General features: G+C 42.4%; 1 protein-coding gene across 1 annotated transcript; it reads right to left on the bottom strand.

Annotated features, from left to right (window-relative positions):
• Positions 1–1,270: 1,270 nt before the first annotated feature.
• LOC106874544 (zinc finger MYM-type protein 6) lies at positions 1,271–6,762 on the bottom strand. The gene is made up of 3 exons (XM_014922315.1): positions 6,538–6,762; positions 6,096–6,146; positions 1,271–1,405 (listed from the first exon to the last, which is right to left on the bottom strand). The coding sequence occupies exons 1-3, from the start codon at positions 6,760–6,762 to the stop codon at positions 1,271–1,273; spliced, it is 411 nt and encodes a 136-aa protein (XP_014777801.1).
• Between the last annotated feature and the right edge of the window lie 8,249 nt (positions 6,763–15,011).

Raw genomic sequence — 15,011 nt, forward strand, 5'->3', positions numbered from 1 at the left:
CACCCCCAGATCATCACAGATCCTCCTTCATGTTTAACAGTTGGAAGAAAGCAGTCTGGGTTAAATGCTTTTTTTGGTTGTCTCCACACGTATATTCGGCCGGTGGTCGGAAATAAGGTAAAGGATGACTCGTCCGAGAAAATAACATTCTTCCACTGCTCTAGGGACCAATTCTGTAGGTTTTCACTCCACTCAAAACGCTTTGCAACACTTGTTTTGAAAGTAGTGGTTTTCTGATTGCAGCCTTCCCGTTAAACCCGGCTTTATGCAGCTCCCGGCGAACAGCTTTTGTGGAAACTGGGTTCTTGAGGTGATCATTAAGCCCTGCTGTAATTTTGGGAGCTGTACTTTTGTGATCTTTTCTAATAATTCGCGTAAGAGTCCGACGGTCCTATCTGAAAGTTTTAGTTTTCTTCCGCAGTTTTTTTTGGACGAGGAGGGTTTTTCCTTCTTTCTTAAAGGCTGTCATTACTTTCATAACAGTTCTTCTTGATACACCAAACATTTCAGCTGTTTACGTTGCGCTAGCGCCTGCCATACGAGCACCAACAATTTGACTTCTTTGAAAGTCTGATAGATCTGTCATTTTAATGAATTTTAATTACCTTTTTCTGATGATATCTGAAAACAAACAGCAATTTTAGCAAAACATATTAGGCAACACTAATAATAAATTTAAAAAAACATAAAAATAAACAAATTTTTGACGGTTTTATAGATATTTCAAAATTATGATGCTAGGTGTTTCCATTATTTTGTCAAACCCGTCTATATATGTATGTATGTGTCTGGCCGTTGCCAGTACCGCCTGACTGGCCTTCGTGCGGGTGGCACGTAAAAGCACCCACTACACTCTCTGAGTGGTTGGCGTTAGGAAGGGCATCCAGCTGTAGAAACTCTGCCAAATCAGATTGGAGCCTGGTGTAGCCATCCGGTTTCACCAGTCCTCAGTCAAATCGTCCAACCCTTGCTAGCATGGAAAGCGGACGTTAAACGATGATGATGATGATGATGATGATGATGATATATATACATATACATATATATATGGTAACACCCTTAGGTTGTACTTATTAACTGGCCAACCAACTCACTTTAAAACACAATGCCCAGTACATCCTTCTCTTGTTCTAACGTGAATCCTCCCATCCGCTCCCCCCTCATACACTACAAGACCAATCATCAAACATCTGGCCAATCCTCCCTAGGCTTGACACTCTTCCCAATACATAGTTGAACATCAGTAGCAGTTTAGCTAACATCTGTTCCTCTATGAGCAACGTCCCATTGTGACTACAGAAGGAATTTTCAAGAGGAATAAGGCAGCAACAGGGACAACTATAGAAAGAACAACAGCTGCAGTGATGACAGCAACAACACTCTGTCCAGGATACTGGAAGATAGCCTGAACAAAGAAAATGGTAACAACTAAGACAATAACAACACAGATCACAAGTAAGCTATCACTGCCACAGGCAACAATATCCACAAATAGTAATTATGATAATAGTACTAGCAATAGTACTGATGAGAATAATAGATAAAAGTGCTAGTAGTGAAATAATGATAATAAAAAAAAAATAACATGTGGCACAATAATTAACTAGTAACTGTCATATGCTCAGGCCAACAGCAATTAAACTGGCAACCAAACCAAGTTTGTTTGGTGAGGAGGGTGAAATATTGATTTTGGACACCTTGTGGAATGACAACAAAACCCTGCAAAGAGCAGAGGACTCAGAAGTGTCAGTGGCCATCCAGAAATGGGAAAACGGGTAGACAAAACTCGTTAGTTTTGGTCAGTTGTCTATCTCGGAGAAGGAACACTGATTTAAAAACTGGGGTAGATATGACTTCTTAGTTACCTTGATGAGAACTTGTCTGTGGCCAGTGGCTTCCTTGGGATAAAGGCAGATAAACTACAAATCAGGACCTAGCTCCCAAGAAATGGTTGGATGAGGATACAGGGCCAACCAACATCATCTGTTTTCCTGTGAGAATCATGGACATCGTATGGATAACAATGACAATATATGTCGTTGTTGTTACTATTATTATTCCTATACACACAACAGGTTAGACTGTTGGAAAAGAAAAATTCCTAATATGGGCTACAACAAGTAACCTTAGGTGCCAAGAACCCGCCTACGTATCCTAGCTGTCTCTAATAACATTGTTTTCTGGAGCTGTATTAAACTGGGTTGTATGCCTATTTCCACGATCCATCTGTTCAAACCTTTAAGGATAGTTCCTAATGCAACTATAACTACTGGGATACATTTTACTCACACTCCATAGTCTCTGTAATTCAATGGCTAGGTCCTGGTACTTTGCTATATTTTCTATACCTCTCATATTGATATTTTTCATCATTTGGCAGATAAACTACAAACTACTTAGCTCCTGAGAAATGGTTGGATGAGGATACAGGGCCAACCAACATCATCTGACAATTATCTAGCACTTTCTGTTTTATTTATCTACTACTCCTACTAAATCAGGCCAATTTCTCTTCCTCTGTCAGTCTGAATGTTAAAGTCCTATAGGATCTTATATTTCTTACTTTCTAGTACTTTACTAGCTTCACATTTATACCATTTTTCAGTATGGTCAAATCCTAGTTTTCTACATAACTCCTGATGGATTACTCTCCATAGGTTGTCATGTCTTTTCTTGTATTCTATCTGTGCCAGCATGCTACATTCACTTACTATATGAGTAACACTTTCCTCTTTTGATTTGCATAATCTACATTGGGAATCTACTTGTTTTTTGTCTATCTTGGCTTTTATCCAATCAATCCTTAATGCTTGATCTTGTGCAGCATCTAACAAGCTTTCTGTCTCTCTTTTCAGCTTTCCTTCCTGTCTCACTACTATTGTTTGCTGCAACTATCTTTTGGAATCTACCATGCAAAGCCTTCTGCCAGTGTTCTTTTTTCTGGTTTTTAAATTTGGCTTTTTGGTTTCCCTATATCTTGCTGTGACTCTCGCAGCTCTTCGTAAACTTTTTTCCCTATTACCTACATAGGAGTCTATAACTACTCCAGCTAATGCCATGCAGTCTTACACTGATATTAACCATCTTTCATCTTCCTTTTTGTCCAATCTACAAAAGCTGCTGAGTATCTTAGTAATAATACTGCCCAAGTATTTACAGCTTTCACTAGATTCGGACCATTTAGCTTTGACTTCATTAGCTTCCCCACCCTTCTGATGTACTCTTCAATTTTCGTTTTCATTTCTATAGTTAGTACTCTGTCAGATTCTAATTCTCCTAAATACTTATAACTCTCTCCTTCTTTTAATGATTTTAATGTCTGGCCATCTGGTAATTGGATGCCTTCTCTGCTGACTACCTGTCCCCTTATTATGTCTAATATTGCACACTTATCTATGCCAAATTCCATGCCTATATCTTTGCTGAGTCTTACTGTCTATAGCAGAGGTTCTCAAACTTTTTTAGCAACCCCGCCCCCACTCATGGCCACATAGTACCCTCAGTACCCCACCCCTATTTTTATGTATATTATGAATCATATAATATTTAATATACTATTATATAATTTGTATACAATACTATAATAATATTATGATAAATTCATAGCATCCCCCAATTCACTGCCATAATAAAGTGTCTTTGTTAGGCATGGAATTAAATCATCAAGTCGCATGAACAACCAAATAATAATTGGAAGTGTAGCAGATATGGCTAAGTGTGTCAAAGAAAGGCATTTTGGTGTAAGCAGAGAACATATGGTGACCTTTATTTACATTAGACGGATATTTGTCCCCATCTTGTTTGTTGTTAACACGTTTCGGTTGATATACCCTCCAGACTTCATCAGGTGTTTTGGGGAAATTTCGAACCTGGGTTCTCATACCTAAGGTATTTTTCGATGTTGTTGTTGTTGCTGTTGTTGTCCAGGTCACTACCTGGAATCGAACTCGGAATCTTGGGGTTAGTAGCCCGCTCTCTAAACCACTACGCCATATGTCCATGGGCAATTATTAGGGCTTATAAATCTAATAATAATAATAATAATAATAATAATAATAATAATAATAATAATAATAATAATAATAATAATAATAATAATAATAATAATAATAATAATAATAATAATAATAATAATAATCACATCGAAAAATACTTTAGGAATGAGAACCCAGGTTCGAAATTTCTCCAAAACACCTGATGAAAGCTGGAGGGCATATTAGTCGAAACAACGTTGTGTTAGCAACAAACAAGATGACAAATATCCGTCAAATGTAAATAATTCCTCATCTCTCAAATATAGAACTGTATATGGTGATCTGTGTTGAAATATCAAAATACAAAACTTACGGTGAATTAATTGAATTTTCACTGAGAAGAAATGATCTTTTCTTCATGAATGTGAGAGAGATATATATATCTAACGTGAATCCCTCCCATCCGCTCCCCCGTCATACACTACAAGACCAATCATCAAACATCTGGCCAATCCTCCCTAGGCTTGACACTCTTCCCAATACATAGTTGAACATCAGTAGCAGTTTAGCTAACAGTATTCAAAAGCATTTGGCTGTTGGACAAAGGTTTCCGAGATCTTCTGATCGTTCAACATTATTCACACTTCAGTCACAGTACTTCTGTCTTCGAGGTACAGCAGAAACAGATCTTGTCGTCTATGTTTCGCAAAAGAACCTTTGGCGGCAACGTTCAGCAAAGTGCTGCACACATAAACGCAAACAATATGTGAAGAAAGGTAGTTAACTCGCTTTGATACATCACCATATTATTCCATGGTAAGCCAATAAGGCGTTAGGAAAAAAGGGAAGAAACATTGTAATACAAAACTTGAAAAATAAGGAACAAAATATGCAAACATGCTGAGAGAAAGTGTCAGTAGTATGCTGCCCGGAAAGTAATAGTATGCTGCCTGGAAATTTCCGTATGTAATTTATGACCTCTCAAAAACTATGCCCAACTTTACATGAAATAGAAATCACAAAATACAGTGGTCAATAAGTGGTTGCAAGTGCAGGTCTTGATTACTAGTAGTGCAGCAGTGTTTATGGTACAAAAGTCTCCCACTAAAGAAAAGAAATGCATGTAACAAAGGAATGTATAAAAAAGGCAATTTTATAAGTCCTGTATAAAAGGAATTTCGCACCAATAACAGGAGTTTGTTCGTATAAATGTCATAAAGTTCGTGCATTAAAGAAGTATATGTTGCTACGGTGTTCATAGCAAAAGAAGAGATCAAAGACTAAAGCCGTAATAGTATACCACTAAAACAGCCCATACAAGTAGGCTTTTAGGGAGGGGTTCAATGAGAAAGATGAGCTTGGGGAAGTAAAAGTAGCTTCCCAACCTCAGGCTGAATCGTGCTAAGAATAAGCTTGAGATCACCATGCTCCGTAATTCAAAGCTTGCACCACTAATTCGTAAGAAGGTGAGTGATCGCACTGAATCCTCTCTCAACCAAACAAGATGTTGGAAAGGCAATGAAAAACAATCTGACTTTCTTCCAAAGCTCCGGATAACGGTCACGGATAGCCTTTTGAAGCCAAAATTCTTGATAGCTCTTGCAGAATTTACGCTTCAATTCAGTATCATTTTGAAAAGTTATCAGCTACTCTTCTAAATCTCTACTCTCTTCTTCACTAAAGTCAATGAAGGGGTTGACAATCCAGTCAGAAACTCGAAGAGCAAACGGATTATGAAATCAACGCTCCATATCTTCGCGCAGTTCAGTGAGCAAAAGACAAGCAGATCCTTGTCCGCAAGTTTTCCGTCTTTTTCAAAACCAGATAAGCAAGGAAACTGGAAAAAAACTTCCTGCGTCCAATATTGCGCTTATACATAACAAGTTTCGTTTGAAATGTTGAGATGGTTGACTCAGCTTGGTTGAGATGAACACCATCTCCTTGCAGCTGTTTATTCATTTCGCTGAATTTAGTGAATAAGTCAAACAAGTATGCTGTACCTTTCTTTATACTTTTAAGCCTCACACTAACTTCTGGGACCGCGGTTTCAAAGAACTCCGTTACTGAATCAAACAAAGCATAAAAGCGATTCAGATAATTTTTCCATGATGACCACCTCACCTCTGTGTGGAGCAGTAAGCTTTGGAAGTCTTCGTCATTTTTAAAGCAGAGCTGTTGAAACAGGTGAAAATTCAGAACATGAGATTTGATTTTATTCACGGCAGTGACGACCGTGTTTAGGGAATCGTGAAGATGACCTCTGAGGTTTCGTGCAACAAATGTTGTCGATGAATCACACAGTGCATCGTGAAGACATCAGGTAAACTGACTTTGAGATAACTGATGAAGCCGCGATGACAGCCAATCATCGATGGTGCACCATCAGTTGCACAGGCTACAATATTATTCAGTGGGATGTCTTTTTTGTCAATAAAGCTCTTGACCACATTGAAAATGAATTCGCCCTTGCTACTAGTTTCCAACCGTCTAGCAAAGAGCAGTTCTTGGCACAAACTTTCCTCTTTCACAAAACGAACATATACGAGGAGGAGGGAATCATTACCTGGCAAAGTAGACTCGTCCAAGTGAATTCTGTTTTCTTCAGAATTGTGCAGAGTTGGTCTTCGACGTCTTCTGCCATTTCATCAACCCTCCTCTGGACAGAGCTATTACTCAGAGGAATATCTTTGATAATTGGCTCTGGTACCTTGCGTAGCACCATCTTCAGGACTTCTTTTACAGCTGGCAAGATTAGCTGTTCCCCTATTGTGTGAGGTTTGCTGGACATCGCAATGAGAAGTGATATGTTAAAAGAAGTGCGCAAACCATCACTAGACTGACTGGATGAACTGGGGAAAACACTTCCTATTGTTATTCTCATATGAAAATTATTTTTAAGGGATTGAAAATAATTCAAATGTTTTTTCTGCTCTATCAGGATGAATTTTATTCAAGTGTTCTTGAAGCCTTGACGGTTTCATTGCTTCATTTGTAAAAATCTTTTCGTAGAGTAGACAGAGTGGTTGTTGGTGGTTGTGCGGAGCTGCAATAAACCCATACTACCCCAACACCGCTTGACAACCAGTGTTGATTTGTATACGTACCCATCATCCAGCGGTTCGGCAAAAGATAGTGATAGAATTAGTCCCGGGATTGATTTGTTCGACTAAAGATCTAGCATGGCCGCAGTCTGATAACTGAAACAAGTTAAAAGATAAAAGATGTATATATTATATACCAGCTAAGATACCCGGCCTTGCTCGGGATTAAAATGGCATAGTTTTTTTTTATTGTTTTAGTCATGTGACTGCGGCCATGCTGGAGCACCACCTCTGGTCGAACAAATCGACCACAGGATTTATTTTTTGTAAGTCTAGTAGTTATTCTATCAGTGTCCTTTGCCGAACCGCTAAGTTATGGCAACGTAAACACAGAAACATTGGTTGTCAAGCAATGGTGGAGGCACACACACACACACACACACACACACACACAAATATACACATATATACGACAGTCTTCTTTGACAATACCGCCTTGCAAGGGATCCTCGGTCCTCACGGCACAGGGAAAAATGAACGCTAATGGACAGAGACTGCTCACCTTCAGCTCCGAGTATGACCTGTGCACCACTAACACCCTCTTTCAACAGCGGGACATTTACAAGGCGTCATGGATGCACTCGCGTTCCAAAAAGTGGCATCTCCTAGACTACATCATTGTCCGTCACCAAGGCATGGGCGATGTCCTCCATACTCGCGCAATGCGTGGAGCAGATTTCTGGACGGACCACAACCTTATCCGCTCCAAGCTTAGAATCAACATTCGACCCCCTAACCGAAAGTCTACAGCATCAAAACGACTGAACACCACGAAACTGTATGATCTTGAGAATCGTGGCCTCTTTCAAGATCAGCTTGCCATCAAATTGGATACTCTCCCACTCCCCGATGCTACTTCGGTAAACCAAGAGGAGCTAGATGATATATGGGACAAATATATCTCCCTGATCTCCTCGGTCGCAACCGAACAACTAAGACACACTAGACGTCGCAATCCTGACTGGTTTGATGAATCTGCTGATGAGATCCTCCCTCTTCTCAGAAGTAAAAACCGGGCTCATTATGCTTACCCCTCGAGCAGGTCCAACGCACGCCTCCAGAATTGGAAAGATCTTCGCTCGGAATGCCAGAGCAGACTTAGGCAGATTCAGAACACTTGGTGGAAGAACAAAGCTGCAGAAATTCAACGTTTTGCGGAAGAAAATAAGATCCACGAGTTCTACACTGCAACCAAATCCATGTACGGTCCGTCCTCCAATCATATCAATCCGATACGATCTTCAGACAGTAACACTCTCTACAAGGAAAAGATCCAGATCCGTGACAGATGGGCAGAACACTTCAACTCCTTGTTGAACAAGATAAATCCTACAGACACCACATTGATTGATGAGCTCCCTCATCTCCCTCCTCTCCCTGAGCTGGATAAGGAACTCTCCCTCATGGAAATCCGTACAGCTCTCTCCTACTTAAAAAACAGGAAATTACCTGGATCAGATGGTGTGTCGAGGGAGATCTATAAATATGCTGGTCCTGCTCTTGTCCAGCGTCTTCATCAGATTATCCTCCGTGATGCCTCGTTTGCCTTTATTGACCTAAGTAAGGCTTTTGATACTATTAGCCGTCCACTACAATGGAATGCCCTGCAGAAGTATGGATGCCCTTCTAAGCTTCTTACTATGCTACGCCAGTTCCATGACGGCATGTAAGCACGTGCGACATTGGGTGGTGATCAGTCTGACTACTTCAACGTTCAAATCGGTGTTAAACAAGGCTGTGTCCTGACCCCTGTCCTCTTCAATGTGTTCTTTGTAGCTGTGACCTTACTATTTCGCTACGACCTCAACCCCGAAGATGGCATCCCAATTCGATATCACCATGATGGCAGTCTCTTCAACTTGAGGAGACTAAAATCACTAACAAAGACTTAGTCCACGATTCTCTTCGAATTACAGTATGCCGATGACAGCGAAGCTCTCGCCCACGAACCAGCCAGCCTTCAGCAGAACCTGGACGTTGTGTGCAACGCCTATCGTCGGGCTGGACTCCAGGTCAACACCAGGAAAACAGAGATCCTTCAACGCTCCAAAAGTAGTTCACCCCTTGTGACTCTTTCGATCCAAGATAACCAGCTAAAGAACACCGAGAAGTTCACCTATTTGGGTAGCGTCATCTCAAGCAATGGGGGTCATTGACCACGAAATTCAGAAACGCATCCACCTTGCCTCCTCTGCTTTTGGACGTCTCAAGGATAGGGTCTTCCTTAATCGTGATCTGAATCTCTCCACGAAAATTGAGGTTTACCGTGCTGTTGTAGTTTCCACGCTTTTGTATGCCTCAGAAACCTGGACACTTTATCGTCGTCATGTCAAACTCCTCGAATCCTTCCATATCCGCTGTCTCCAGCGCATTCTTCATCTGACCTGGAAGGATAAAATCCCACATACGGAGGTCCTGAGACGAGCGAAATTGACCAGCATCGAATGCACGATCCTCGAACGTCAACTGCGCTGGGTGGGGTATTTCATTAAGATGCTGGAAAATTGTATAACCAAGATCGACTTTTTGGGGAGTTACCAAAGGGTAACTGACCGCACATAGGTCCAAAGAAGCGATATAAAGATCATCTCAAGAAATCCCTGAAGCTCTGCAACATCCCCCCTGGTGAACTTGAAACACTGGTCACAAACCGTACTACCTAGTGGGGAATGGTCAAAACTAGTACGCAACATTTTGAGGATGAGCGGACTAGACTTCGCGAAGAAAAGCGGAGACAGCTCAAGGAAAGTCAGCAAAATCCTAGACGAGCTCATCTTCGTCGGAGCCCTCTTTGCTGCTCTCAGTTTAATCGGACATGTGCCTCCAGAATAGGCCTTTTCAGCCACAAGAGGGCCTGCCAACGCCATCAAGGCAACCCCTAAGGATGGATCAAAGACGATGTCGTCATATGTCAAGATGGACTGCCTTAAGCAAGTAAACAACTTATTAAGTCTTTGGTTTTTGCTAGATTGACTCTAAGACCCTTCGATTATAAACCTTGCTTCCACACCTGAAACTTCTCCTTTAGTTCTGATAGTGACTCAGCTATTAGAGCAAGGTCATCAGCATAGAGGAGCTCCCAGGGGTATCCTGTCTTGAATTCCTTTGTTATTACCTTGAGGACTCTGAAGAGTAAGAGGAGCTGAGGACTGATCCTTGGTGGATCCCTACCCCTACCCCATCTAAACTTTCTAAACAATCTCCTATCTAAACTTTAATTTCAAATATACCCTCTTCAGCCAAGGAATCCCTAGCTCACCCTTTAGCGGTTTTTGGCAGCAGACAGAGCGCTTCAAAAGTGGCTTTCCTCTCTTCCACAAAAAGCAGAAAAGGATTGTCTCCAACTTGTTCGTCCACAAATGGTTAAGTCACAATGGTCAAGCGGTAGGTGATGACATGCTATGAACATCTGCGCCACCTCCGCCCTCCCTATCAAAGATAACGCTCGCCCAGACCAAGTCTTGGTTAGGACAGTCACCTTGCTCGTGACCTCGCTCCAATTCTTCTCTATCTGGAAGTCTGGGCCGAACCAGATCCCTAGCAACTTAACCGGACTTTCCGTCCAACACCTCATGACGTTACTGGACGACATCGACTTGCCCCTCCAGGTGCTGAGTTGCAAGCTAACCGACTTGTCCTGGTTAACTTTTGCTCCTTCCACCGCCTCATATCCTTTGATGGCGTTTTCCACACAAGCTGCCCTTCATCGGACACGATGATGGAGATGTCATCCGCATACACAGTAGCTTCTCTTCCACACCACAGATCATGCAGCATGCTACCTAACGCCTCTAACTTCCGCAGCAATGGCTCAAGAGCCAAAACATACAAAAGTGGTGTCAGGGGACATCCCTGACGAACTGAACGCTCAATTTTGAACGGCTTTCAAAAAAAAAAAAAAACTCTTCACTCGGACGATAGACTCGATGTCACTGTACAAAGCAGCAATCCAACCGCGGAAAGTCAGACCCAACCCGGTCTCCCTGAGGACCGCCGCCAGGTACCGATGGTCGACGCTATCAAATGCTTTAGACTGGTCTAAATGTACCAGCGCCATACCCCTGCCAGAAATTTTCCCAACCCTCTCTAAGGAGTAGCGTGTAAGGTGGAGATTGTCGGGAATTGACCTGCCCAGAATAGCGCAAGTTTGCGCCTCCCTGACAAGCCTCTCCATGATATGCGCCAACCTTTTTGCCAACACCTTGGCCAAAATCTTTAACTCTGTGTTTAACAGAGTTATGAGCCGAAAATTACTTATAATATCCTCCTTGCTCGGGTCCTTTCTGATCAACGTCCCTACTCCCAGCTCGCAGATCTGGAAACTCTCCCATTCTGCTGCCAGTTGGCGTAGACGTCGGCCAGTAGGTGCCCAAACAAGCCTAGTATACTTTTGTAAAACTCATAGGGTAGACCACCAAGTCCCGGTGACCTGTCCCCAGGGCACTCGGATAGTTCCTCAACCACCTCCGCAGCTGTGATTAGCCCCTCACAGCACTCAGCCTCTTGTGCCAAGAGACACGGGCCACCACCCAGGAAGTCCTGTAAGGCCTCACCATGGTCTAGCGCCCCGCTCCTCCTGAACAACTTGGCGAAGCGCTTGTAGAGTGCCTCACACATCTCATCCTGTCCTTTGACCAAACGTCCATTTTCGTCAATCAGAGACCTAATTGTGGTATCGTTGCCACGCATATCTACCATATGGACCCACTTGGCAACATTAATTCCCTCGCGGCCTAATGCATGTACTTTAGCCCGAACTCTGCATCCCACATGTTTGGCTTTGAGGTGACATTCCAAGGCCGTTCTCGCAGCCAAAATTTGGGATGCAGAGTCCAATCTCAACGCCTCTTCTAAAGCCTTAAATAAGTTCCCTTATCTAGTCTTATTCTAGTCTTATCTAAACTTAACTGACGGCTAAATCTAATAGACTCAAAACGTATGGTCTTTTGAGGGCAAACCACTACCGGTTATTCACCATGGTGCCGGTTAATACCCTTTTTACTAACTCCTTAATCCGGTCGCAGTATACCTCACAAGCCAAAATAGACTTGTTCAGCTTCCAGTAGCCGAATCCCTGTCTATAAGCACTATTTATGTTCAGCCTACACTTGACCGATTTATGGTCAGTGTATGTAACTTGAACAAACTGTGGACAGCTAAAGCTAGACTTATCTCTACTCCTAATAACTATCTAAAGTAAGACTTGAACGACACCTATCGCCATTAATTCAGGTCCAGACTGGGATGCTTTGGCGTTCAAGTCTATAGTAATCTGCAAGCTGAAAACGCTTAAGCGGATCGATGAGGTGTGAGTTAACACTCCTACCAGTCAAGCCACAGCTATCCAGGTGTGCATCCAGGATAGCATTGTAGTCTCTTAACACAACTAATGTCTTGGACGTCACGAGAAAGTTCCCTAGGCGCCGAGAAAAATCAGTTTGCTCCCTTCTTGCACAAGGGGCATACGTTCCAATCAACCTGAAGGCCTTACTGCTGTATGTCACGTCAAGGACGACTAGCCCACCTTCAGAGTCCACAAAGACTACTTGTCTGCAGAGCCAAGCCTTTTCGGAGCAGAACTACTACACCCACTCGACCGCCAGTCTGGACCGAAGACATGATTTTCTCATAGCCATTCAGGAGTGCCAAGAAAGTCTGTAGCCTATCCAGCTTGGTCTCTGTAGCAACCATCACATGTATATCATGTGATCTGATGTCATCGAAGAAACATGCTTGCTTCCACTTCGAGCTCAAACCACGCACATATAAACAACCAAGGTTAAGTGTTGACAGTTTAAGAAAAAGTAAAGGTTCTACTTATTTTTTCGTTGGCGATGTAGGGCCAGATCTCACGTCTTGTGAGGGTGTCCCTCTTTTTTCCTCTTTCCTTAGGTGTTTCGGAAGGTCTTTTAATCTTGAAATGGCTTTTGGATGCCTCTCCTTCAGTTGTTTGAATAACGTTCTCCAATCCAGGCACATTGTCTTAGACAGTCCTTGTGCTCTGGGTATATCACAGTGGTGTGGTGCGGCAGTATTATTTCGCTGGTGTACTAGGTCGAACTCGACTAAAATCCTTCTTTCCCCTGGTTTTTCTGGGACAGTTGGGCGGGTTTTTATTTTTAATGTCTGTGTGGCTAGGTTTTCTGATTTTGTGGGGGATGTGGATGAGGAGTTGCTGTTTAAGGGAGTTGCACTTTAGCTATTAAGTGCCATAGACATTGAAGGGGTGGGTATCTTTGTTGTTGTCGGGACTGGTGCATGCATGGGTTGGGGCTTTTGGAGCACTTGTTTGGGGACTTGTGTGGGCACCGCAATTGGGGGAGTGGGTATCTTTGTTAGTGTAGGGGCTGGTGCGTGTGGGTTTGGGGGCAGTTTTTGGGGGTTTGTGAGGGGCCGGGTGCAGGTGTAATCACAGATGTTTGGGCCTTTGAATATCCTTTCTCTTGTATCGTAGATTGTCCTTCCTTTATTGCAGAGTCACATTCTGCCCCTATGTGCCCATTTCGGCCACATTTGAAGCCCCCAGGTTTTCCCCTTCAGCCTGTAGTTTTAGAATCACGTCCTCACCCACGAGCACTCTATCGGGAATTCCTTCTAAAACTTCATGTGCTGCTTGGATGATAGCCGCGATGCTCTGCCCAAGCCAGTGTTGGTGGGAGGAAGAGTGTGTCACTTGTAAGATGTATGTTTTGTCCTCTCTGTTGAATAACAGTGTGGCCATCACCAATACGGCATCAATTTCCGGTGGTACTTCTGCCACCTTAACACGGGATGTGCGCCGCCCTCTGCTGTCCTAAACCTGGCTTCTACAGTGCCAATTTTTCCCCTCTTGTGACATATATGATATCGTTCCAAATTGGAGCAAGACATTTGTCTATTTTGTCCTGCTCCATGTGTATTATTTTATTCTCCTTTAACAATAATTCACGAAAATCAACAGAATTTCAACAAGAAAAAAATGATAACTTACGGTGCCCCTTGTTCTCGTCCTTAGATATACAAAGATTTGATAAAACTAGTCTATAAATTAAAACTGACCCCATAAAAGTGACAAGCACAATCTGTAACAAATCTTTCTTCCTGATACCTTAGTAGCTTCTAAGCTGAAGTGAAGGCAGCATATTCTTTGTCTATTTCCCTACCTTCTTGGAGATTTTAGGTAACTTTAGGCCTCACCGAGGCAATGACTAGTGACCGGGACCTTTGGAAATATGCAGTACGTGAGAAGACCCAGCAAGCCAAGTGAGAGCATAATCTGTGACCTCTGCCAGAAGTGTAGCCAGCTCACTTATTCGTGTCTTTACTTCGTGTGACTGGCCCTCATGCCGGTGGCACGTAAAAGCACCCACTACACTCTTGGAGTGGTTGGCATTAGGAAGGACATCCAGCTGTAGAAACTCTGCCAGATCAGATTGGAGCCTGGCTTGCCAGTCCTCAGTCAAATCGTCCAACCCATGCCAGCATGGAAAGCGGACGTTAAACAATGATGATGATGATAATATACTAATGTGTTCATCTGTTTTAATTTAATTAAATTCTACGTCTTTATGCAACTGAGGATTGCTCTGCATTTAAATTGATGTAATGGTTGCATTGTTCAATTAAATGAAGTTACGTGAAACGATCGTACTGCATTACCTCTGGATATCCTTGTTGCTTATTTTGAAATTGTATGGATAATACCGTACTAAATTCTGGTGCCTCAACTTAAGTACCATATTCATCTGAATCTATCTATCTATCTATCTATCTATCTATCTATCTATATATATTTATTTATTTATTTATTTATTTATTTATATGTTTCAGCCAAGTGGCTGCGGTCATGCTGGTGCACCACCTTTAGTCGAGCAAATCGACCCCAGGACTTATTCTTTAGAAGCCTAGTACTTATTCTATCGGTCTCTTTCGCCGAACCGCTAAGTTACGGGGACAT

This window comes from Octopus bimaculoides, chromosome 5 (genome assembly GCF_001194135.2).
Source record: "Octopus bimaculoides isolate UCB-OBI-ISO-001 chromosome 5, ASM119413v2, whole genome shotgun sequence".
NCBI lineage: Eukaryota > Metazoa > Mollusca > Cephalopoda > Octopoda > Octopodidae > Octopus > Octopus bimaculoides.